At 35.4% G+C, this 24,726-nt stretch overlaps 1 protein-coding gene across 2 annotated transcripts in view; it reads right to left on the reverse strand.

Annotated features, from left to right (window-relative positions):
* LOC111055642 (limbic system-associated membrane protein) overlaps positions 1–24,726 on the reverse strand; it is a 208,870-nt gene that overhangs the window by 16,288 nt on the left and 167,856 nt on the right. For both annotated transcript variants that reach the window (XM_039423482.1, XM_039423483.1), the window contains exon 5: positions 14,989–15,139. In XM_039423482.1, the coding sequence (XP_039279416.1) occupies positions 14,989–15,139 (151 nt within the window). The remainder of the gene's footprint in view (positions 1–14,988; positions 15,140–24,726) is intronic.

The following is a 24,726-nucleotide window of genomic DNA, read 5'->3' on the forward strand; positions in this document are numbered from 1 at the left end:
TGCCTCATGTACGCTGTCGATGTCAAACTACTCACAGAAATAAAAAAATGTCAATGATTGCATTAACCATCAGAGGGGTGTTGATAGTTTATTAATCTGGTGTAAAACTGATAAACCGAAAATAAATGTGGCCGAGTGCAAAGTTATTAGTTTCACTCGACAGTTGTCTCCTTTTGGAAATATATATGATATTGGTGGCACCCCTTTGGAAGAGATGAAAACTTTCAAGATCTTGGTGAAGTGTTTACCTATGATTTCACTTTTAATTGTCATGTGGACTTCATATGCGGAAGGGCTAATCAGCAGATGGGTTTCATCTTAAAGACATCCTCACATCTAGTGATGTTGCCCCTCTCTTATTCTTATATAAGTCACTAGTTAGAAATCTCCTAGAATATGCCTCTGAGATCTGGAGTCCATATTGCCATAATGGCCAAATTCTCATTCTGGAGCGTTTACGGAACAAATTTCTAAGATTTATATGTATTACAAGAAGTTTACTGTCTACTATCCATTTGATTTCCCAACTGATACGCTGAGGTGTATATTCGGAATGGAAACATTAAAATCAAGGAGGGATGTCAGATCCCTTATTTTCCTTTACAATTCACTAAACAATGGAATAGATTCTGCTTATTTACTTCCTGAACTCAATATCTACATCTAAACCATAGCTCGTCGTTCTTCATTTCCTTTTCTTGTAGCACGCTCCAGAACAGAAAGTCATTATAACTCTCCAATTAATAGAATCCAGAGGCTTTTCAATCTCTTTTCTGGGCGCCTAGACTTCTTTTGGTGCGCTTGTGGCAGATTCCGCAACAATCTGAAGGGCTTAATTTAGGATAGATATTTGTGGCCAGGTTTCCGCATGACAATTTTCTTTTTTTATGACATTTTTTTCTTCTCAGTGCCCACATGATTCTCTGTTCTGTATTACATGGTTTGTGTCCATGTAAGATATTTTAAGTGCATATTTTCCCACCTCTCATCTTTTTTCTTGGAAAGTAGTTTCAGCGATAAATATGAAATAGAGTTTTTGTTTCATAAAAAATCATATTTCTATTGAAAAGACGCTTTCTTGTTATTTAATTTATTTTGTTCTTATTTTATCTTACTCTTGTTTCATTCTTAGCTTGTTATTTATTTTAAATCTAATTCCTGAATGAAGAATGTTGTAATGTTTCAAGGAGACATATAAGGGTTTAACCTGTTGTCTCCATGTATGTATTTATGCAAATAAATAAATAAATATTAGTGAACTCGTGATATTACAACTGATCACCTTGTGGAATGACAGATTCCTTCCTCTTTGAGCCGACCAGATAGATGGTCTTCATGGTAATTTGCTTTGGAATAGATAGATGGAAAGGAGTTGTGATGAGGGAGGCTGATGTCTTTAATAGCGAATTAATAAACAAAGGTTCCTTAGTAGTTAGAAGGTTACAACGCCGTTGTCATCCATTCGGCGATAAGTGATAGAATGTGATGAATAACTCACGTCGGATTTCCCCCTTCCAATCAGTATCCCTAGTGAGGGGAATAAAGGAAGGCCAGAAGCCGAGTCCTGGAGGTTTGATTACGGCCCAGCATGCGTCCATGCCACTGCCTGGGGACTACGGCTGAATTGATTACATCATCGCAGGATCAGATTGCAGCGGCAGAGCTGGATTATCAGCGCCGGTAAGCCACTGTTTGTCCACACGTTAAAGTCCAATGAATAATCCTTTGAAGCTGTTAGCTATTGCACCTCTACTGGATATACGATAACCGCTTAACGTTTTTTTTCCATTCATGATAAACACCAGTGATTTGCCATCAGAATTGGAAAAGTGGGCTTTAGACCAATCGCTCGTGAGTGATGCCTCAATTCCATTGTTGTTTGGTTTTACATAAGCCTTCCAGATTTCTCTCTTGATTAAAGTGCCTTATTTTTGTTATTTGATGTCACAACGATACACATGTCATTAAGTTGAGGTATGTGAGTTTGTAGGCGCTCAACTGTACGATATTGAATATTATACTCTCAGAATCTATCTCAGATGGAACTATTGAATCTATCGGGTTAAACCTATCTGGATGGGGGCATGGAACGGTCAAGAGAGAAAAATTGTGATTACCTTTTAAAATGAAAGAATTTGCTAAAGGAATAGTTAGCGACCGAGCGATAAAGCTTACTTATCAATAACTGTATATTTGATAAGAGTACCGTTCTGTACTGAATATTTTTCTAGGAAAATTATTCAATAAAATTATAATTATTTTGCAAATAAAGCACAAATTATTTACGAATTGCTCATTGATTTTGAGGTTACACTTTGTTTACTATCGATCAGATGTTTTTAAAACAGTTCGAACGCAGCTGACTGATTCAAAGTATTGTCAATGTCACGCTGGCTTCACGTAAGATATAATACCATCTCTAAAAATCAAAACTATCCATAAAGGATCAAGAATTTCAAATAAAAAAATAAAATGTATGTGTTATCGTTGAAATTATTTATTATTTAAGAAATTATATTATATGTCAGGTCTTATTGTAACTAAATAGGTCATAGCATGAAATTATATTATTGATAAACGACAGAAATTAATTATAACAGTCTCAAACCTAATAAAAATTGTATAAGAATATTAATTTATTAATGATTTAATTCAACTGAACCACATGGTAATTAAATCTCTTTGGCAGGTCTAAGCCAATCACAGTGCATAGAAATAGCACCAAGAAGGTGATCGTTTGAAAGCAACACATGTTAATCTATTATCAGACAACAACCCTGCCTTATCATTTACGCTAGCACATGTACATTGTATGAGAGGAACTATGTCTATAAGATTAAGCAGTTTTAAGAATTACATGAATTGAATTATTATTGTAATTAAAAGAATTATATTCTACTGCTTGCCACTGACGTCATGTCTACGTCACAAGCGTTCTACCAATGGCAAATTTTTATGCAAATTATTACATCGAGATTCTGAGAAGCAAGGTCTAGCCTAGAAGCTTGGAGAAAGGACAGCTCTTCCCTTTTGAAATCCTCACCGTTCAGACCTCTTTTTATAGTTACCAAGACCTATTTGTGAAAATTTCTTGTTCGATTTTAAATGTTCTATCTGTGAGCCGATATTTTAGGCCAATCTATTTGTTATTTGTAAATTTCTGTTTTCCTCAATCGATAAATTTAAAAGTTTAAAGTAAATTATCCCATAATTAATTTGGTGAAGGAAATATTAAATTAAAATTCCCCACGTGCTGAAACCGAAGCCTGGATTGCCGCCGATCAAACGATTTTTGATCTAAAGAAGAAAACCACGACCGCCAAGGAAATTCACGTGAGTTATAAGTTTTAAAAGGGGCCCCAATCTACGCTTCGAAAATATTTCAGTGCAGAAAAACATAAATTTTTCTTCGTTAAATTATTGGCCACGCCGACAAGCGCTTTTAGCATTTAAGAGCCTAGAATTTATTCAATATTTAATTCATACGAACTTTGTAGTTGATTAACTATCCTCCGCTGCCTGAACCACGACCCCGAGCATTTTTAAAAATATTTTATAAATTCATTTTTTTTTCATTATTTTTTCAAAAACTGTTAAACTTTATCAATTGTAAAATTCTGTCGAATCACGCATGGTATCAAGCAAGCACAAGAACATTTTTTAACTCCTTGTTAATGCTAAATTATTATCAACCTGTAAATCAAATTCTGAATCTGCACTGTATGATTACATATTTTATTGTAATATATTTCAGTTTTGTTAATTCGCTTTCTGAGTTCGATTATTTCTTAAGCCTGTCAATTATTGTGTCTGATACGTTCTATATCATCAAGAACCGATCGAATACGATCATTGGAATAATTGAATTAAGCTGGATATTGGAACAGGTCTAAGTGGATGTAGCGAGTGGGGTCAGATCGAGATATTTATTCTTTGTCCTTACCTGCTCATATATCAGCTTTTATCTGTTACCTACCTCGACTTTGGAGCGAACGCATCAATTGTACAGCAGTGGCAGCCATAGATCATATAAATTCCTACAATAGAGCTTAAAATCCGACAAGACTCTGTTCTCGAAATATATTCTGAACGATATTTGGTCCAAATACCGTATTTTTAATCCTTCAGAACTTATTAGAGACGCAGTCCCGTAAATTATCTACATCGGGATTTTTGCTCGACCTGTATGATTTTGTATGCTCATTCTTCACAGGTAATAATTTTAAGGTATCCGTATTCAGTGTTTAGCGTCCGCTACACTACTTATAAAAATTTCATCATTATACAATCTGTCATTAGAAGAATCAAGGGTGAGCGAGCGTTTAGGCCTCCCGCGATTCCGACAATTGTATGAATCTTGTAGTGAATCAATCAGTCTGGTGTTCACTCAGCGTCCACACACGCATTGCAAAATTTATAGCCTCTACACCATTGACTCAGTACAAGATTCACCCTACATGTGTGAAGCCGTTAAAAAACGCACCACATGATTTGGCGCCCCAACGTGGGGCATTGAAGAGGTGGATGATCGACTATGAGGATTATTTAGTTGCTCAGTATACTATAGCGCTGACAACGGGAAAATTTTTTGAAAAATTCATGGTTGTGAATTTCTTTGAATTTAGTATTAACTGTTCACTGTTATATAAAATAACAAGTCGTACCATACCCAATTTTTGAACAGAAAAGAAATTTATCGATTGATGAATTTCTAGAGAAAGAATCGAACTCAGAATTTTATTATTGTGTTATTCGAAAATTGGTCATACTATAAGTCATAGGTTTAAGAAATACCACAAGAAAGGTCATATTATTTGAAGAAATATTAGGTCTATATTGAAACAATTTATAAATATTTACAGAAAAGAGGATTGAAGTTATTTACATTTTTAAAAGTTTTTAAAACATAAAGAGGGAAGTAAAATTAAATCACGGATATATTGCGGAATAATTCAAACAAACACTGCCCCTTTTATATAAAAATTTGCAAAGAACACTAGCCTATATATTGAATTGCGGCAAGAAATTATAAAAGTAAGATATTTATAATAATAGTAATAATAAATTATAAGAGGCGTACCTGTATTACCGCATAAGTGTTCACTGTGTATCCTGTATGTTCTTGTCATTTTTATGTTAACGATATTGCTAACTTGACTCATTTTATCACTGAACACATTGCTAAACCACTTTTTCTGTATTTCACTCACTACGAAGCTATCACAATTTCTATTGGATTTCTTATTAATTATTTTGTATATCACAACACTTTCACGTTTATTCACTGCACACTTTCGTTGCGCTATTTTTCCGCAAACTATGGCAGGAAACGACCAGGTCAATCCAAGTCTGTCGGACACCGAAGACATCTCACCCGATTGTTCGCCGCCATCTGCATCTGCCACCGCATCCGCCGATTTCCATCCACATATACTGGATGACTTGTCATCGACGCAGGTGGAGGAGAGCTGCATTCTAGTGGAGGATCCGTTGGCCGCCCAAGAGACAGAGGATGTCACGCGGGATAAACGCCCATGCATTGCCGTTCCAGAAGTCCGGACGCCCGCATCTCATGTCATAGAACCATTGCCGCCAACCAAAGACCACACACCCGCCCCTTCCGTGTTACAGATGAGTCTCATCCTGGAAGCATTGAACAATATGATCAAAGAAAGGAAACAACTGAACGAAACACTAAACAATATAAATAAGAACTACGACCAAATAAAGGAAGTCAAACAAGCAAGCGGACGTGATACATGTATGGAAGACCAACCTACCGAAAATGTCAAGCTGAAGTCGCGCCGCACCCTGCAGAACGCCGAGAGGGACCGGACGACATCGCCCGCCAAGCTGAGGACGTCATCCAGGGCATAGAGGGACATCCTGTACCACCGCGCGCCGGACACCAGGAATCCAAGGACGTTGCCCGCCGAGTGGAAGAGCAGCCCGGACCGCCGACCGCCCACATCACCGTCCATCCACCGAGGACAGCGCCTGCAACATATGAACCCAGCATTCATGAAGATAGTCCAATAAACAATAGAAATAAAACAAAAACCCACCACAAATCAAAGTCACAACCAAACCCGAAAACCTATAAATCAAAACCATACACAAGCAGCAAAACAATTCAAGAAAGAAGAAAAATATCTGAAAGGATCTATCTACACCGCCGTCATGTTAGGCTGAAATCCCACATCAAACTCCCTACCAGCATGCAAGGAAAAAGGAAGACCATATCAAGAAGGACCTACAACCACCGCAGTCATGTCCGGTTAAAATCAAACAGACTGTACACCGGCATGCAAAAAAGAAAAAAATTATTTGAAAAAACACACAGACACCACCGGCATGTAAGGTTTAAGAATATCAAACTGCATGTTACCGGCCGACCAAGAGGAAATGAATTTGTAGGAAATGATTTACACCACAGGCACATTCGTTTTAAGCCAAGTTTGATAAAACGGATAGTTGCAAATCGGAATTGGACCTTTGAATAATACCGAAATCAAATTTAGATGGGGGCTTGAGGAAATAATAATCTTTTAATCAACTGGAAGCTACGTTGTGAATCACATGAATTATCAAACACTTCATATTCACAGCCTACCCATCGAATCATATCTTTGCAGACCAGCGTTTTCTACTGCAGCCTAATCAACAACATAACATAACTTCGCCGCATCTCAGCTAATAAGGGAATATTATTAATTCACATCAAATGAAGAAACTATTATCAACTCTAAGTCAACTAATTAATAATCCGCACAAAAAACCTACTCTAGAACATGGTACGCCATAGTAGAGTAGGTCAATTTCCATACAGAAAACATGTAGAGGACAAATAAAGTTATAAGAAATTTTATTGTAACTAACTATTGTATGTAATTGTAATTTATCTAATACTTTCTGTAATTGATGTAGTAGTTTTAGTCTTTTTTTTCTTGGGGGAAATAAACATTTATTTATTTATCTTTTATTTTTATCATGAGAAACCTAAACCTTTATCATTTCCTAGAGGCACGTTGCAAGGGAGAGTAATGGGGAAGAGAAGGGTCGGCAGAAGAAGAATTTCATGGCTCAAAATTTGAGAGCTTGGTTCTTCTCGAACACCATGAAATGGTTTGGTGCAGCTGTGGATAGGATGAAACTAGCCACCATGATAGCCAGCGTCTGGAAGTGGACAGGCACATGAAGAGAAATTTTGATTTGAAAATTCAATGGAAGAATGGAATCTTCTTCTATCAATTCATCTATTCCAAATTTTAATTGTGAGAATCCAGCTTCATACTACTTGTTTATTAGGCTACTAACGAGGTTTACTGTTTGAAAATATCATTTTTGAGTTCAGTAGCCACCATGTAGTACCAATTTGCTATTGCAAGAGAATCATTTTTTTATTGTTTCTATTGAAAATAGTTACTAGGACTAACCATTTATTTCGTTCTCTTATTTCTCATCCTAAAATATTATCTTTTATTGCTAAAGTATTCCAGTGAAGCCTACAGTTCCAATCTATAATTTCACTACTTTGAATTCTTTTACTAAACTTTTTTTCTCTTCACTAGCACTACACCAACTCGAAGGGCTTTGTTCTCTTCAACCTCCTTGTGAGTTCAGTGTTGTCTGAACTGTTCAGTGTTGATGAAGACGTCTTATCTCGCTGGTTACATAGGGGTTGTGCAGATTTCGGTGCAAATCGCTGCTCCTTATGTACCAGGGCGCATTAACCATTTTCCGCAGTATTTTGTTTTGGAATGTTTGAATCTGGTTGATGTTAGAAGTTCTAGAGCAGCCTCAATGATAAAATCTATAGGTCCAGAAAAGTTTTAAAATTTTTTTTGTAAATCAATATTTTGTTGTCCGATGATAGTTGCGATTCTCGGCCCAACAGCCAATAGATTTTACTGTATTTGAGTCCTAGCTCGCTCCTTTTCATCCTGATAAGTTCTTTCCATTTCAACTTGGCGTCAAGAATCATTCCAAGGTATTTTGCTGTGTTGCTGTATGTTACTACATTCCCATTCAGATTTATTCAAACATTGATATTTTTGTTTGTGAAGTTTATATGAATGGACTTCATCTCATTCAATCGTATTCTCCATTTTTTAGTACAGTCACTGAATTGTTGCTAGCATTCTGTAGTTTTGTGGCTGCTTCTTGTACTGTTTCCCCTTCTGCCAGTATTGCAGTATCATCAGCAAAAGTAGCAATTGTCACTGCATCCAATTCAGGAAGATCGCTTGTGTACAGCAAATAAAGAACTGGTCTAAGAACACTACCTTGTGGAACTCCAGCACTTATTTCCTTCAATTCAGAGACGTCATCACCATGCTTTACTCTGGAAAATCTGTTGGTGATGTACAATTTTAAAAGTTTAAAAACTGTGTGGGAAGAATTTTATGAAGCTTATTGATCAGTCATTTATGCCACACTTTGTCAAATACCTGTGCCACATTAAGTAAGATTGCTGAGCATATAGGTTTTTTCTCTAATGAGTTCTCTATTACATTGGTGATTCTATGTACTTGCTCCAGGGTTGAGTACTTCTGCCTGAAGCGAGAGAATGAATAACAATGATTTTGTTTGCCACTAACTTTATCAAATATAGATTCTTTCCATCTAACTTCGAAATCCTAGTGAAAAAGTACTGTAAATGTAATTTCATATGTTATGAATATGAGTGTTGGTTAACTATATATTCTGATTCCTTATAAATCTGATTACCTTATTCCTTTTTCCTAATTCCTCATTATTCTGATTACTACATAAATCTGATTCCTTTTATTGTTCATCTGGCGTGCCACAGGGCTCTCATCTTGGGCCTCTAATTTTTCTATTATTTATTAATAATTTTCCTTCATATATTAAAATTCTTCTTGCCTCATGTACGCTGTCGATGTCAAACTACTCACAGAAATAAAAAAATGTCAATGATTGCATTAACCATCAGAGGGGTGTTGATAGTTTATTAATCTGGTGTAAAACTGATAAACCGAAAATAAACAAAGTTTATTTGAAAAAATGTGTAAATCTAACCTTGAAATACAGAATCGATAGGAAAATCTATTCAGAACCAAAGCCTGTTCGATAATTTTCTTCGTCCCAACAACCAATGTGTGCGAAATCACAGAGTCAATGTATAGGAATCAAAGCAATATCGTTATTCAATTATTGTAACCTATTATTTAATGTGGAATTATATATAAAAAAAAAACGCAACCAAAAATATATATTTATGTTAATTTGCACGAAATGCGCATGTTCTGTGTTATATGAATGTATCTCTAAAAAACTCCAAAGAAAATGAAATTCTTACCTTCAAATGTGAAATTTATTACTGTTGCATCAAAAGATCATGAATTGAAATTCAAATTGATAAATATAATCTTAAAGACTTAATATTTGTAACCAACATTGATAAAAATCAAGAAAGCCATTTCAAGTGTAACCCTGTTTGTACGCAACATACTAAGCGCAGATAAGAAATTGCTCGAGTCAAACGGTAGACGATTGTCAAGTCACCGAAGTAAAATCACACTCTCACCCAATTTATGTAAAACCCAAACCAAAGAGTCGAAACTTGTAATAACCATGAAAAAATGACGAAAATCTATATTTGTTGCAAATACTGTTCAAATCTTAAGAAGTAATACGTGAAATCTTGTATATTTGTTATAGTTATGGGTCTGCTCATAAGCCACCCGTGAATGGAAGTTGTGGAGTTGTTTTAATGAAGGATCCAAAGAGACCTCATTAATTATTGTATTTCGATTGTATCCAATGAAAGGAACAATCAATTATTTATTTTCTCGTAGCCAAAAGTGCACGATATATTGTTTTTAGTGTTAAGTGTGGAGTTTTCGTAGAAGTAAGGAGATGAAATAGTGTATTCATCACAATATCGGATTTTTCAAATAGTCATTGTTTCGACTCATCTCCCAATTACCTATTTAAAATATCCTGGGGGCTTTTGTGTGATGAATCTTTCAAATAGATCTCATGAAAAGAGAGAAAAATTGTGATTACCTTTTAAAATGAAAGAATTTGCTAAAGGAATAGTTAGCGACCGAGCGATAAAGCTTACTTATCAATAACTGTATATTGATAAGAGTACCGTTCTGTACTGAATATTTTTCTAGGAAAATTATTCAATAAAATTATAATTATTTTGCAAATGAAGCACAAATTATTTACGAATTGCTCATTGATTTTGAGGTTACACTTTGTTTACTATCGATCAGATGTTTTTAAAACAGTTCGAACGCAGCTGACTGATTCAAAGTATTGTCAAATGTCACGCTGGCTTCACGTAAGATATAATACCATCTCTGAAAATCAAAACTATCCATAAAGGATCAAGAATTTCAAATAAAAAAATAAAATGTATGTGTTATCGTTGAAATTATTTATTATTTAAGAAATTATATTATATGTCAGGTCTTATTGTAACTAAATAGGTCATAGCATGAAATTATATTATTGATAAAACGACAGAAATTAATTATAACAGTCTCAAACCCAATAAAAATTGTATAAGAATATTAATTTATTAATGATTTAATTCAACTGAACCACATGGTAATTAAATCTCTTTGGCAGGTCTAAGCCAATCACAGTGCATAGAAATAGCACCAAGAAGGTGATCGTTTGAAAGCAACACATGTTAATCTATTATCAGACAACAACCCTGCCTTATCATTTACGCTAGCACATGTACATTGTATGAGAGGAACTATGTCTATAAGATTAAGCAGTTTTAAGAATTACATGAATTGAATTATTATTGTAATTAAAAGAATTATATTCTACTGCTTGCCACTGACGTCATGTCTACGTCACAAGCGTTCTACCAATGGCAAATTTTTATGCAAATTATTACATCGAGATTCTGAGAAGCAAGGTCTAGCCTAGAAGCTTGGAGAAAGGACAGCTCTTCCCTTTTGAAATCCTCACCGTTCAGACCTCTTTTTATAGTTACCAAGACCTATTTGTGAAAATTTCTTGTTCGATTTTAAATGTTCTATCTGTGAGCTGATATTTTAGGCCAATCTATTTGTTATTTGTAAATTTCTGTTTTCCTCAATCGATAAATTTAAAGGTTTAAAGTAAATTATCCCATAATTAATTTGGTGAAGGAAATATTAAATTAAAATTCCCCACGTGCTGAAACCGAAGCCTGGATTGCCGCCGATCAAACGATTTTTGATCTAAAGAAGAAAACCACGACCGCCAAGGAAATTCACGTGAGTTATAAGTTTTAAAAGGGGCCCCAATCTACGCTTCGAAAATATTTCAGTGCAGAAAAACATAATTTTTCTTCGTTAAATTATTGGCCACGCCGACAAGCGCTTTAGCATTTAAGAGCCTAGAATTTATTCAATATTTAATTCATACGAACTTTGTAGTTGATTAACTATCCTCCGCTGCCTGAACCACGACCCCGAGCATTTTTAAAAATATTTTATAAATTCATTTTTTTTTCATTATTTTTTCAAAAACTGTTAAACTTTATCAATTGTAAAATTCTGTCGAATCACGCATGGTATCAAGCAAGCACAAGAACATTTTTTAACTCCTTGTTAATGCTAAATTATTATCAACCTGTAAATCAAATTCTGAATCTGCACTGTATGATTACATATTTTATTGTAATATATTTCAGTTTTGTTAATTCGCTTTCTGAGTTCGATTATTTCTTAAGCCTGTCAATTATTGTGTCTGATACGTTCTATATCATCAAGAACCGATCGAATACGATCATTGGAATAATTGAATTAAGCTGGATATTGGAACAGGTCTAAGTGGATGTAGCGAGTGGGGTCAGATCGAGATATTTATTCTTTGTCCTTACCTGCTCATATATCAGCTTTTATCTGTTACCTACCTCGACTTTGGAGCGAACGCATCAATTGTACAGCAGTGGCAGCCATAGATCATATAAATTCCTACAATAGAGCTTAAAAGCCGACCAGATAGATGGTCTTCATAGTAATTTGCTTTGGAATAGATAGATGGAAAGGAGTTGTGATGAGGGAGGCTGATGTCTTTAATAGCGAATTAATAAACAAAGGTTCCTTAGTAGTTAGAAGGTTACAACGCCGTTGTCATCCATTCGGCGATAAGTGATAGAATGTGATGAATAACTCACGTCGGATTTCCCCCTTCCAATCAGTATCCCTAGTGAGGGGAATAAAGGAAGGCCAGAAGCCGAGTCCTGGAGGTTTGATTACGGCCCAGCATGCGTCCATGCCACTGCCTGGGGACTACGGCTGAATTGATTACATCATCGCAGGATCAGATTGCAGCGGCAGAGCTGGATTATCAGCGCCGGTAAGCCACTGTTTGTCCACACGTCAAAGTCCAATGAATAATCCTTTGAAGCTGTTGGCTATTGCACCTCTACTGGATATACGATAACCGCTTAAGGTTTTTTTCCCCATTCATGATAAACACCAGTGATTTGCCATCAGAATTGAAAAAGTGGGCTTTAGACCAATCGCTCGTGAGTGATGCCTCAATTCCATTGTTGTTTTGTTTCACATAAGCCTTCCAGATTTCTCTCTTGATTTAAGTGCCTTATTTTTGTTATTTGATGTCACAACGATACACATGTCATTAAGTTGAGGTATGTGAGCTTGTAGGCGCTCAACTGTACGCTATTGAATATTATACTCTCAGAATGTATCTCAGATGGAACTATTGAATCTATTGGGTTAAACCTATCCGGATGGGAGCATGGAACGGTCAAGAGAGAACAATACCCCTCCTTCAACGCTGGTGGAATGAGAAACAATACTGTCAACCCATGTCAATTCTCAACCAATATTAATCAATGGATCTCTTAATGCTCCATTCTGAAGGTTCGGAAGCAAAAAATATATTTTCAAAACCTACTTCAAAATCCACCAGTCTGGTCCACAAATTACAACTCGACATAATAATTATATGTATCGTTTACAAAAAATCAATTAGCACAAGGATATTAGTTCTTTTGTCTAATATTAGAATGGGCTCAAAATTGTGTTCCATAATGATGGAATACAACTATTTTTCTAAATTTGATAATAATGACTTGAAAATTATGTTTTGAAACAATTATGTACATCTCTGATACGAGTTATAAAATCGTTATATACTAAAATAATTTATTGTGTGAAACACACCATCTAATTTCAGGATTTGGTTTTCACCACAGGACGAGCATAATATCATTTGATTCGCAATTCGATTGTACATCAATAAAAAATGCTATATGCCTTCACTGTTTAGATCTTTGTCGCATCTTGATAAGCTCTGCAGGAACTCCATGTTACACCAAAAGCTACAGAGTATAGACTGTCCAATAGTTGGAAATAGCTTTGATAGACCTGTACACGGAAATAGGAATCCCCGAGTAAAAGTCCAAGTGTGGAATAATGTCTCTAAACGTAAGGATGGGGGCATACGCTTCATTGCACAAGGGTCGAAAATGTGCTAAATCTACCTGCCAAAGGGTCTTGCAGTTGGATTGTTCTCGCTTAACCGTCCCATGCCACCATTCAGATGAGTTTTACCCAATCTATCTCAGAAAACTTCATCCAAAGTAATCATTTAGCGCTAATCAGTCAATACTCTAAAATTATATATTAAAAAGGTTCTGAGGAAACACGAATCTCCGGTATGATGTATTGATGAAAAAATATATATTTTGTTGATTACTTTGATCAGCAATAGGTTTTGCTATCCCTGAAAGGCCAACGAGAAGCAATTTTGTGTTATGAATTGATTCGAAAACTCTAACAATGGAGAGAACATTCGACAAAATAATCTAAAAGCTGATTGCTATCTTCTGAAAATACCTTTGAACAGCTATAATATTCTCACATACTGGGAATAGAAGTAAACCCAGGTTGCAGGTTCGATCAGGACTACCCGTTTCGAAAGTTATTACAAACAAAGACTCAATTCACTTATTGGAAAAATTAAATTCTTGGAAAAATCAACTAAATGTTAATAACCGAGATGTAGTCTCCACAATAAGACATGATTGAGCTTATTCATTTGCTTACTCATGGAAATTAGTGAGAACACTTCCTCTTCCACATTGATATAGCTGTTGCATCAAAAAATTCATGAAACATCAATCATCAGCTAAATCATTATCCATTGATCATCTGCATTACAAATCATTTTGAGAACGTATTGGCATTCCATTGTCACCATTCATTGACCATCTAGGACGGAAAGGTTCGAAGATAAGGAGTAACAATTCCAGACTTAGAAGAAGATTCCTGGGCTTATTTACCCCTTCCACAGCATTAAAACGCTGATATGCATAGTAAATATTTATTATTATTGTCAACCAGCTGAGATTTTAGCCAGCTATCCAAGCGAAACCGCTTTGCAAGCCTCACAACTCATGATACAAAGTTTCTCAAACTGTTTGGTGCAATGATAAATTGTTTTCACTCCGTTTTTTCTTTGATAATTCGATGAAGAAATCATATTGTACGTTAGAAAAATTTGATACTCGTGACTGAGCACTATTTTCTGATACTTATCGATACATAAGTCATTAACATTTCGTTCAACAGCACTCAATCGTAGTTTGCCAATTATCAGGAATACGTCAGACTGCCATCTCAGTTTGCTTCCTTCTACCTCAACCCACCACCACACCAAACAACTACTAGGGATCTTCTCTTTAGTCCACTACTTCACGATATTTGTGAGAAGATTTGGCCTCAAGTCCCCGGCTCTAGCTGCAACAGACAAGTTACAGCGTTCCCTCCAGCTGCTGGATTTGATTATTATAATCCAGGGTTAATAATCCTCAGTCCAAGTCCGCTCCTACATTCTACATGCATCTACCTGCCTCTACCCTCCACCACTGAGAGTTCATAACAAATTCTATTGTTTCATGATCTATTTAAATGTTAGTTGTTTTCAAGAGGGAGAGAATATATTGTGTTATGTAGAGGAGGAAAGTTGTGATAATCTTACACAGAACGTGCAGCTGCATGTCGACAGTGATGGGTTCACCGACTCCATTGGAGGCCGTGCACTGATAGACACCCGCCTGGTGTCTGTCCACCTTCTCCAATGTGATCGAGAAGCCCTCCAACGCCTTTTCTCCACTTGGTAGGGAATCATCCTGTTCAACAGACAACGAAACATATTCAATTTGTAATAACTTCCATCAGAATGACAATAAATGAGTACATAGTACAGTGTAAGCTTGCATAATTGTTAACATCGTTGGACCGACATCTGCTTTGAAGTTCAAAGGGGTTTCTGTTTTCTGCCGCTGACCTTCACACTACAGCACACTGCAGTGTACATAGGTGAAGCTCAGCTCGCGACAGGTCTTGAATGAACTTTACCCTATTACCCGTATTTATAATCGATTTATAAGGAAGTTATCTGCAAAATAAGCTTCAAAAACTTCAGGAAAACATTTTAATGAATAATTGAGTTGATTCGCTTTTGTTTTCTGTCCAAAATTTTCTGTAAACATTCAATAAGTTGATTGTTTTTGAAGGTTTGATAATGTCCAAAAGACAAGTTCCAACTTGATCTCAAATTATGTCTGTCCACTGGAATTTCATGCCTGGATTATCATAGCTCACACCAATAGATGGATCATAATTACTTGTTTAGTCTATTTTCATTAGTTGCCTGGACAGAATACATTTGTAATTTAGTCAATGGCCTAATACCATATTTGTATGATAAATGGAAATTCAATTTCAATTTTCCAACTTTGAGTAGCGGGTTATTAAATGTCAGTTATATAGCCATTTGGAAGCTGAGGTAGAGGCAATAAGGAAAATTAGGTCGAGAGTGATCTTTGAGCGATGAGGTGGAGGAGGTAGAGGAGATAAGTTGGTGTGTGGATCGGTGTGGCGTACAGGTGAGCTGAGCGATTATCCAGTTAAGCTGGGCTTTAACAGGCAGTAATGGACGCAGCTGGCTGTCAGTCCATCCGTGGCTTGGCCCGGTCCTAATTAAGCAAAGAGATTCATTATCGATGCACACAGGGCGTCAAGTCGTGACCGAATTGCTCTCTCTCTCTCTCTCTCTCTCTACTAGATTTTCTCTTCCTCTCACTCACTTCCAACCACAAACATCCATAAGCGCACAGGCGTTCAACCACACAGTAATAAGAACTTGGAATCACCATAGTGGTAATTTACATATCATAGCGATCCATTACAAGGGAAACTGTTATGAGGGTAAGACTAACAATACTCCAATTTTTAGAGGAATACGGTTATATAAAAAATATAATAGTACCTACTGTAACAATGAAGAAGAGCTGATTATGATAAACCTAATCTGATCCCTGTATGTATTTTATGATGCGAGAGAATTCCATCAGTAATCCTCTTGTACCGAAGAATAATGTTCGGTGATTCTCTATGAAGCAGGTCACTGCAGCCTGGAAACCTCCACTTTGGTTTTTACCTAACTTGATAATTAAAATAGTCCGTTTTGCTCGACGAAGTATCGAATTGTATAAATTGTCCGCTAATTATTGTAGGCTACCTATACTGCCCATATTATCAGACATATAAATCAATCCATACGATACACATATTCCAATAAATTACTAATACATTTGCATCTAATTACTCAAAAATAACTGTATTGTATGATTTATAGAATAAATTAATATAGCTCATTATGAATGAGTTAACGGGTATTTGTGAAGATAGCGTTAGCCCTTGAGCTAGAAAGGAGTTGAAGGTAAAAATCTATCTAACGAAGACTCATTTGATAATTCTCTGATAATTTTTTTGGGGCAATTATTAGATTGAGATTCATTATTGTAATCAACTACCTACTTGCTTAGAGAGAATGATTTGTGACCTATCTGGCTTGGAAACACATTGAGCTGTAAGTCGCGGCATGATATTTCAGTAATTACTACTAAGCATAGGCCTACTCGCCAATGGCGTAGAAAAACAATCGTAATTGAGAGGACTGTTATTAGTAATCTACGTTATGATGAGTATTATTACGAGTTCTGCATTTTCATATCCGAGTCGAACCCGTTCCATGTAAACTGGCTTCTAAACTCATGATTTAATACCTATCCATGAACTTTTAATTGGATGGCTACTCTTAGTTTTTCCATATTTATCGCAGTGTTTGAGGATAACAAGACAGGTCGGGTTACGCTTGTCATAGCACTAATGAACTTCGTATTCCACCGTGAATAATAAATAATTCGAAAACTGCGTCGGTTCAGTCCAATGTTGGTGGGTCAAGTGCTATGGACGATTGGGATTCGCTTTAAAAGCCAAACTGCAACAGATTATTGTTTTGTCTCTGTCTCTCATGATATTGTAGCAGGGGAAAATGGAAAATTGTATTTAAAATTATTTTACTTGCGTTGTGGAATTAAGGTACTGGGAAACATTTCAATTTTTTGTCTATTTAGTTTTTTTCAATGCATACATTGAAGGAGTGTCAATGAGGAACTTACTATACCTAACTTTATGAACCACATGAGGCTATTATTAGTGACTTCTATCATTCATAATCAATATCAATATCAATATTTATAATAATAAGAACTTGATAGAGCGTGGCTATGAAATGAATCAACGATTACAAAAATGTTCCATGTTTGTTTCCAGTAAATTTGAGCGTGGTTGAATTAGGTACTCAACCATCCTTTCCACTCATGCATTCTTTAAAATTGTTCAATGTTCGTCACATTGTCTTAAGGAACACTTTTTATTTCAGTTATTTATTCATAATGTCTCTTAGTGTATATTTCGTCAATAGTGTAAACACTTGACTTATGACAATGACCCATATGATGTTTGTCGAAAATTTATAAAGTGGGCCAATGACTGACCGAAAAAGGTTGATCAGATGAGGAACGATTTCAAGGCGGAATTGATGAAAAATGACATGATTAAATTCCAGAGAGGTTTATGACAATTTTCAGACACTAATATTCATGTCTGATGTTCACAGAACCACAAATCTGCCAATCAGCGAGCTGCGAATGAAGAGTTGTACATCATTTGTTTCATCGAATTGCTGAGCCGTCTCTGACATGGAATTCGTTACTCAGCATCGTAAATCGCGAATCAATCATCGAATATACGGTGGCGAATACACGCCGTGATCTATGGCAGTCGTCAGTCATATGTCTGTTGTAGTATCTCATCCGAATCGGGAATTCTTCACAAAGCTCTATGGTGATAGAATATTTCGCACCTAGGGCCGAAAATGAGACTTTTCCGGCTCGAAATCGGTTTTCAAGTTCGAGGCCGTAGGCCGAGGACTAGAAAAGATTGAGAGCCGGAAAAACATTTTTACCCATGGTGCGAACGCTATTTTTCGCCACACAGAAATATAAACAATATATATATATATATATATATATATATATATATATATATATATATATATATATATATATATTTATTACTTTATTTTTGAATTACTGATTAATCATATTATGTATTAATTCAAATGTTATTATAATCGATGAGTGATGATTCTTTTGTAGAGTTTAATGATCTGTTGGAGGTTCCGAACAAAATTAGCATTTTCCATCAAAATATTAGAAGTTTACGTGAAAACTTTGATCGATTTTCCATTTACTTACACTCTTTAATAACTAAACCAGCTGTCATTGTTTTATCAGAGATTTGGATATTGGATTTTGAAACGGATTCCTATCAGTTGGACAGTTACAATCAGTATACGAAATGCAATAATACGTACAGATCAGGTGGTGTATTAGTGTTTGTTTCGAAAAAGTATTCGGTTACTTCAATACCGTTAGATATGATAGCAGCCGATGCAATCAAGGTTACTCTTGATCTCGCCTCTGGTCGCAAATTCTCTGTTATCGCTGTTTATCGTCTTCATTCAGTATCTGTGTCAACTTTTATTGAGCAGCTTAACGATATTTTACCTTCATTCAATGATAGAAATTTAATGCTAATAGGCGATATAAATTTATGCTTACTTGAATCTTCGCGAATTGTAGACAAATACCAGACTTTAATGAGTAGCCACGGCTTCACGCAACTATTAAATTCTCCCACACGTGGTAATCGATGTATAGATCATATCTATCTCAGGTCAAGAGACAATATATTATCTGAGGCCCATGTATTATCTTCTGGTCGTAGTGATCATGATGCAACTATCTTAATAAAAATCAGAAAACTAAAACTATTGATAGGACTTTGCTTTCTAATCTGTTGAAAAATGCAGTTTGGACTGAAGTTTTCAATACAATGGATGTGTCTGATGGATTTGATATATTTTTAAAAACTTTTCACGAAATAGTAAATAAAGCCACCATTGAGAGTAGTAAATTAAATGAAATAAATAATGTCAAGATTTTGAAACCCTGGATGACGGTTGAGCTATGTAAGAGACAGCATCATAGAAATCGGTTGTATAAAAAAGTAAAGAAAAATCCACTAAATTTTAGATTGAAAAGAGAATTTGACATTTTTGCATTTAAATTTAAACAGGATATGGCAAATAGGAAGAACCAATACTACCATAATTTGTTTGATATGAATAACCCACGAAAACAATGGGATACAATTAATAAAGTTTTGGGTACAGCGAATAATAAGAAAAATGCCCTTTATTCAATTAGGACATTTGACAATCCACATTTGACTGTTCAGCAACCGCTTGAAGTGGCTGAGGAGTTTAATAAATTTTTCGTCACAATTGTAGAAAAGCTTATCGATCAAATCGATGACTCTAGCAATATGAACCCTTCTGATTTTAATAAAATGTTTCCTCCACTTTCTGTGCAAAACTCCTTTTTCTTTTTCCCAACTTCTGTAGATGAGGTAAAACGAATAATTTCTCAATTGAATCAAAATAAAGCATCTGGAATTGATGGTATATCAGCGTTTATCGTTAAACTTTCCAGTGAATTCATAAGTCCTGTGCTAGCTCATTTGATCAATCTAAGTTTTGAAAGTGGTGAATTTCCCGCATGCTTGAAGAGGGCGGTAGTCATCCCATTATTTAAAAAAGGTGATTGCATGGATTTGAATAATTATAGGCCTATTTCACTATTATCTGTGTTCTCGAAAATTATAGAAAAAATAGTTAAAGAAAGAATTCAAAAATTCTTCAATTTAAATAATTTTCTGAGTGAGAACCAATATGGCTTTATTGAGAAGAAATGTACAGAAGATGCATTATTATCTTTCTGTTCAGGAATTTTCAATGGGCTAAACAAAAACTTGAATGTCTTGGGCCTGTTCATTGATATAACCAAAGCTTTTGACTCTGTGGACCATAACATTTTTTGCATAGATTGAGGGAGGCTGGAATAAGAGGCATTGCTTCAAACTGGTTCAAAAGTTTCTTGGTGGGCAGAAGCCAGTGTGTTCGGGTTAAGAATGTTCTGAGCTCTTATTGAACATCCCATGTGGGGTACCCCAGGGCTCGGTATTAGGACCAATTTTATTCCTGGTGTATATAAATAAATTATGCGCAAGTAATCTGAGTGGAACAGTTACTTGTTTTGCGGATGATACGGCTCTGCTATATTGTGAAAAAGAAATTGATACGGCAACTTCTAAGATGCAAAGTGACTTAGATTGGATAAAAATTTGGTTCTCAGTGCATAGGTTGGCTCTGAGTACTAAAACCGAATTTGTCCGTTTCTCTTTGAGATCAAAGCCCATCTTGCAGGTTCCCTTACTATTCAAGTGTGGTGTCTGCCTATCTAATCTTAAAATATCAAATATCTTGGTTTAGAGCTTGATGAGAACTGCAATTGGAAGGTTCACATCCAATCACTCAAAAAGCACATGAATATGATGCTTCGTAAATTTTATTTATTGAAATTCATTTGCCCTAGAAAAATTCTGAGATCTGTTTATTTCGCTATTGCAAATAGCAAGCTTCAATATGGGCTGAGCTGTTGGGGGGGGGTGCATATAAAACTAATTTAAACTCTATACTTATTGCACAAAAAAGATTGATTCGAATGATGACATCATTACATAGGAGAGCTCATTCATTTCCCTACTTCCAGGCCTTGGATATATTGCCTTTAAGGCATTTATATATTTTCAGGGTCTTGAGAATATTCTTTTTAAGAAGTGGTCAGATTACAGGGAATGCCTTAGTTTTCTCAAACAGATTGAGAGACAGAAATTTGGTTGTTCTTGCAAACCCTTCATGTGAAGCCTTCAAACGGTTTTACGATTACAGTGCTCCAAATTCCTTTAATAAGTTACCTCTACATATTACATCCACAGGCTCACTGATAACATTTTTGAAGAAATTGAAGCACTTTTCATTCAATTTTGATTTTGATGAGATTGAGGAGTTCTTTTCACATGAATTTTTTTTTACATTCTTTTGGGAATTTCTACTATTGCTTCCTAGGCTTCTAACGATTTTTCTGTCTCAGGATTTTTATTTATCTATTTTTTCATTGATATATTATGACTTTAGTTCATATATTAATATAAAAATGTATTTATCTATTTTTTCATTGATATATTATGACTTTAGTTCATATATTAATATAAAAATGTATTTGTCCTCAAATTCTTCTTAATTTATTTTCCTAGGATTGTATTATACCTTTTGGTTTCTATAAATAACTTCTGTAATGTTCACTCCTTTCAATAAATTTTCTGTGAATAGACAAAGATTTTCTGTTAATTTTTTTTCGAGGGTTCTGTCTCTTGCAAAGGTCAAATAGTTTAATTTTCAGAGTAGGTAACTTCAACTCAGCTAATAGCTTACAAAGTACCTTAATCATAACTCTGACGCTACATAATGTTTTTGTTAGTTTTTAATTATTTTCATTTATATAAATAGTATAAGAAGATAATATTATATTATGTATTTTAGTTTTTATTTTTTCAAAATTATTGTACTGATTTTTTAAGTTCAATTACTTTTGTTTGTAAATTGTCAGTGTTATGAATAAATTTCAATTTCAATTTCAATTTCAATTTCAAATTTCAATATATATGAGAATAATTGTTTATTAAGCACTTGCAAAAGCAAAAGTGGAAGGTCATAGCTCTATAGTGAGGTCCACGTTATAATAACAGTATTTGATCAACTTTGGTTTTGCTATCCTTTTCTACCGACAAAGCCGGTGGTACTATCCTTTTCTAGGTCCACAACGATGCCAATTATGTTTCTGACAGTGTAGAAATATAATTAATTGATGCAGAGAATTGGCATAGCTATTCTCCTATCTTTATGTACTGCCATTATAACGTGGACCTTACTATGGCAAATCTGAGGTAATCTGAATATCAGGAAATTTTCCAAGTATTTTTATTTTTTATTCTGAATCGTCTGAATAACCTAAAAGATTATGTTCAATTATGTGGGAGGTTGGGTTTATACTTTTTTATTCTTTCAAATGACAATAAGATGATATTATAATGAATGTTTTAATTATTATTGAATAATAAACACAAATAATGAAAAGTTTTTTGATCAGCTGTTTTAGCACACTTGAAATTTGGCCAATCTGAATGTCAACGTCAACAATGCTTGTTGTTGTCGAGTTTGGAAGTTTAGGTTAGAAGTTCTATCCTACTCTGAAAATTGAATTTGAATAGTTTATAATATCTTATTTGTATTTCATTCATCCAAATAAAATTATAGTATCTTATTGCAAAATACTTTATTCAATTCTAGAAGCATAAACTGATTCCGTTTCATAAACTATTTTGTAAACACGTTCACATCAAATCAGAATCAGCTGACTTCAAGGTTATTTTACAGCCCTAGGGCCGTAAAAATTTTACTGGCCTGGTCAGAAAACAATCATTTTCGGCCTCCATATGACGCACGTAAACCAGCTCATTACATCCAAGTGGGGCGAAAAAGTTGTTATCGCTTTTATGGAGAGAGAAATATTAATATTTTTGCGTCAAATTTAAACAGAGAACAGTTTTCTTCAACTCATTAGAATCATCAACTTTCAAAGCAAAATCTTTTTTGATAGAATCTTGGCATTTTCTTAGTAGATTATGCTAAGAATGATGTTTATATCACGCAAAAAATACAGCAGACTAATTTGATTATATGACATAGACTTCCTAATCCATCCCATTATTGTTACATTCAGACTTCATTATTGTTGTTACATACATTCCGTAATATCTTATTTGCCGTAAAATAACCAGTTCAAATGGGAACTCTACCTAAAATAGTTATCCATAGCTACTACCTATGATATGCCAAGACTACAGCTAGTGTTCCTGTTCAGTCTCAGCATCGTAGATTGTTCGAATAAACATTCCCACTTACATGCGCGCACGTTTATATTGCTGAATGACGTTTAACTATCAACAATACAGTCGTACAGAGCCACTCGCACAATTGAGTTACCATGAGATTGTTGCTGCAGGCATCAGCAGTGCCTCAGCTGGCGTAATCTGAATGAGAATGCAGGTCAGAGCGTAAGGACTATACTGGATACTGACAACGGCAACCAGGGAAGAAATGCTGCTACTCTCCTGACCTAACAAGTACGACTTCTCGCACTTTACGAGCTGGCCGCTGCGCTCCGGGTGCAATTTGCAGATAATAAGCGTTCTGTTCCAACCCCACAACAATTACCCGACAAGTTACAGCCGCTTACCACCCGCACGTCAGTCGAGTCGCAACCTGTTCACTCTTCCATTATTTCCTTAACGCTATCTTGGCCCGATCCTGAAACCCGTACGTTTTTCTGTTTATTGACAAAAATGTAGGTTGAATTCCAAACTGGATGAAAGGCAATGGAAGAGAATTTCAAATTGTTGGATGGAAGAGGGATTCCTGTTTCTAGAATTGTAATTTGAATATGCTACCAGGTAATCCCGTCACAGAATTATTTAGATTAACTCTATGCCAAATTATTTACTACTACTCACTCCATCGAAATCATTTTGTTAAATTAGCTCCGGAATAATCCGGGAATTGATAGACATCAGGCTTCTGATCAATGAGGATGAATCCACTTCTATGAATAAGAGGCCTAATTCTAATACCTTCAAATTCCTCCAATTTTTCATTAAATTTAATATTGTCTCACTTCTCTATGATTCGCGATATACTTGTCTGATCGTATCGTTTCCTGATTAGCAAAAGTTATTTGATATTTAATGAAGGAAGATCAATCAAACCTGGGTCTCAAGTGTTGGACACATGACTGATGGAAACGCCACAGTGGACTCACAGAAGCAAACACGCTTCCAGCTCCCGCTGTTGAATTCCATTCTCTGTTTGCTTGGATGAATGAACAGTGGAAAGTGTAAGTATGGAAATTCGGGCGAGCAAGCCAATTTTGAAGCAACCTAAACTACCAAACGGCCTTCCGGGGGAATTGGCGTTAGATCGGGCTTTTCCGTTATTTCGTCCCAGGCGATAATGCTGGGCTGACGCCAGTTCATGATCAACCCTCTCGATCCTCTCCACTCCTCCATTCCGCTCAGAGCACGTCACTATAGCAGAGACGAGTCCCATGTCGATTGATGCAGTTCAAAACAAACCGACAAAAGAGCGCACGCTTGATCGATAGACGCACACAGATGGAGACAGCCGATTATTAATCATTGGTCCCACAGTTGACAAGAGTGCCTCAATGTGTGTTAGATTGTTAATCGCCAATCGCAGATATCTGATAGGACAACTTTTGGCATATTCAATCCGATTCCATAATTCCAAAGATTATTATGATATCAAATATCCATTCCAAAAAGAAAC

The sequence above is a fragment of the Nilaparvata lugens genome, chromosome 3 (genome assembly GCF_014356525.2).
Source record: "Nilaparvata lugens isolate BPH chromosome 3, ASM1435652v1, whole genome shotgun sequence".
NCBI classification, from domain to species: domain Eukaryota; kingdom Metazoa; phylum Arthropoda; class Insecta; order Hemiptera; family Delphacidae; genus Nilaparvata; species Nilaparvata lugens.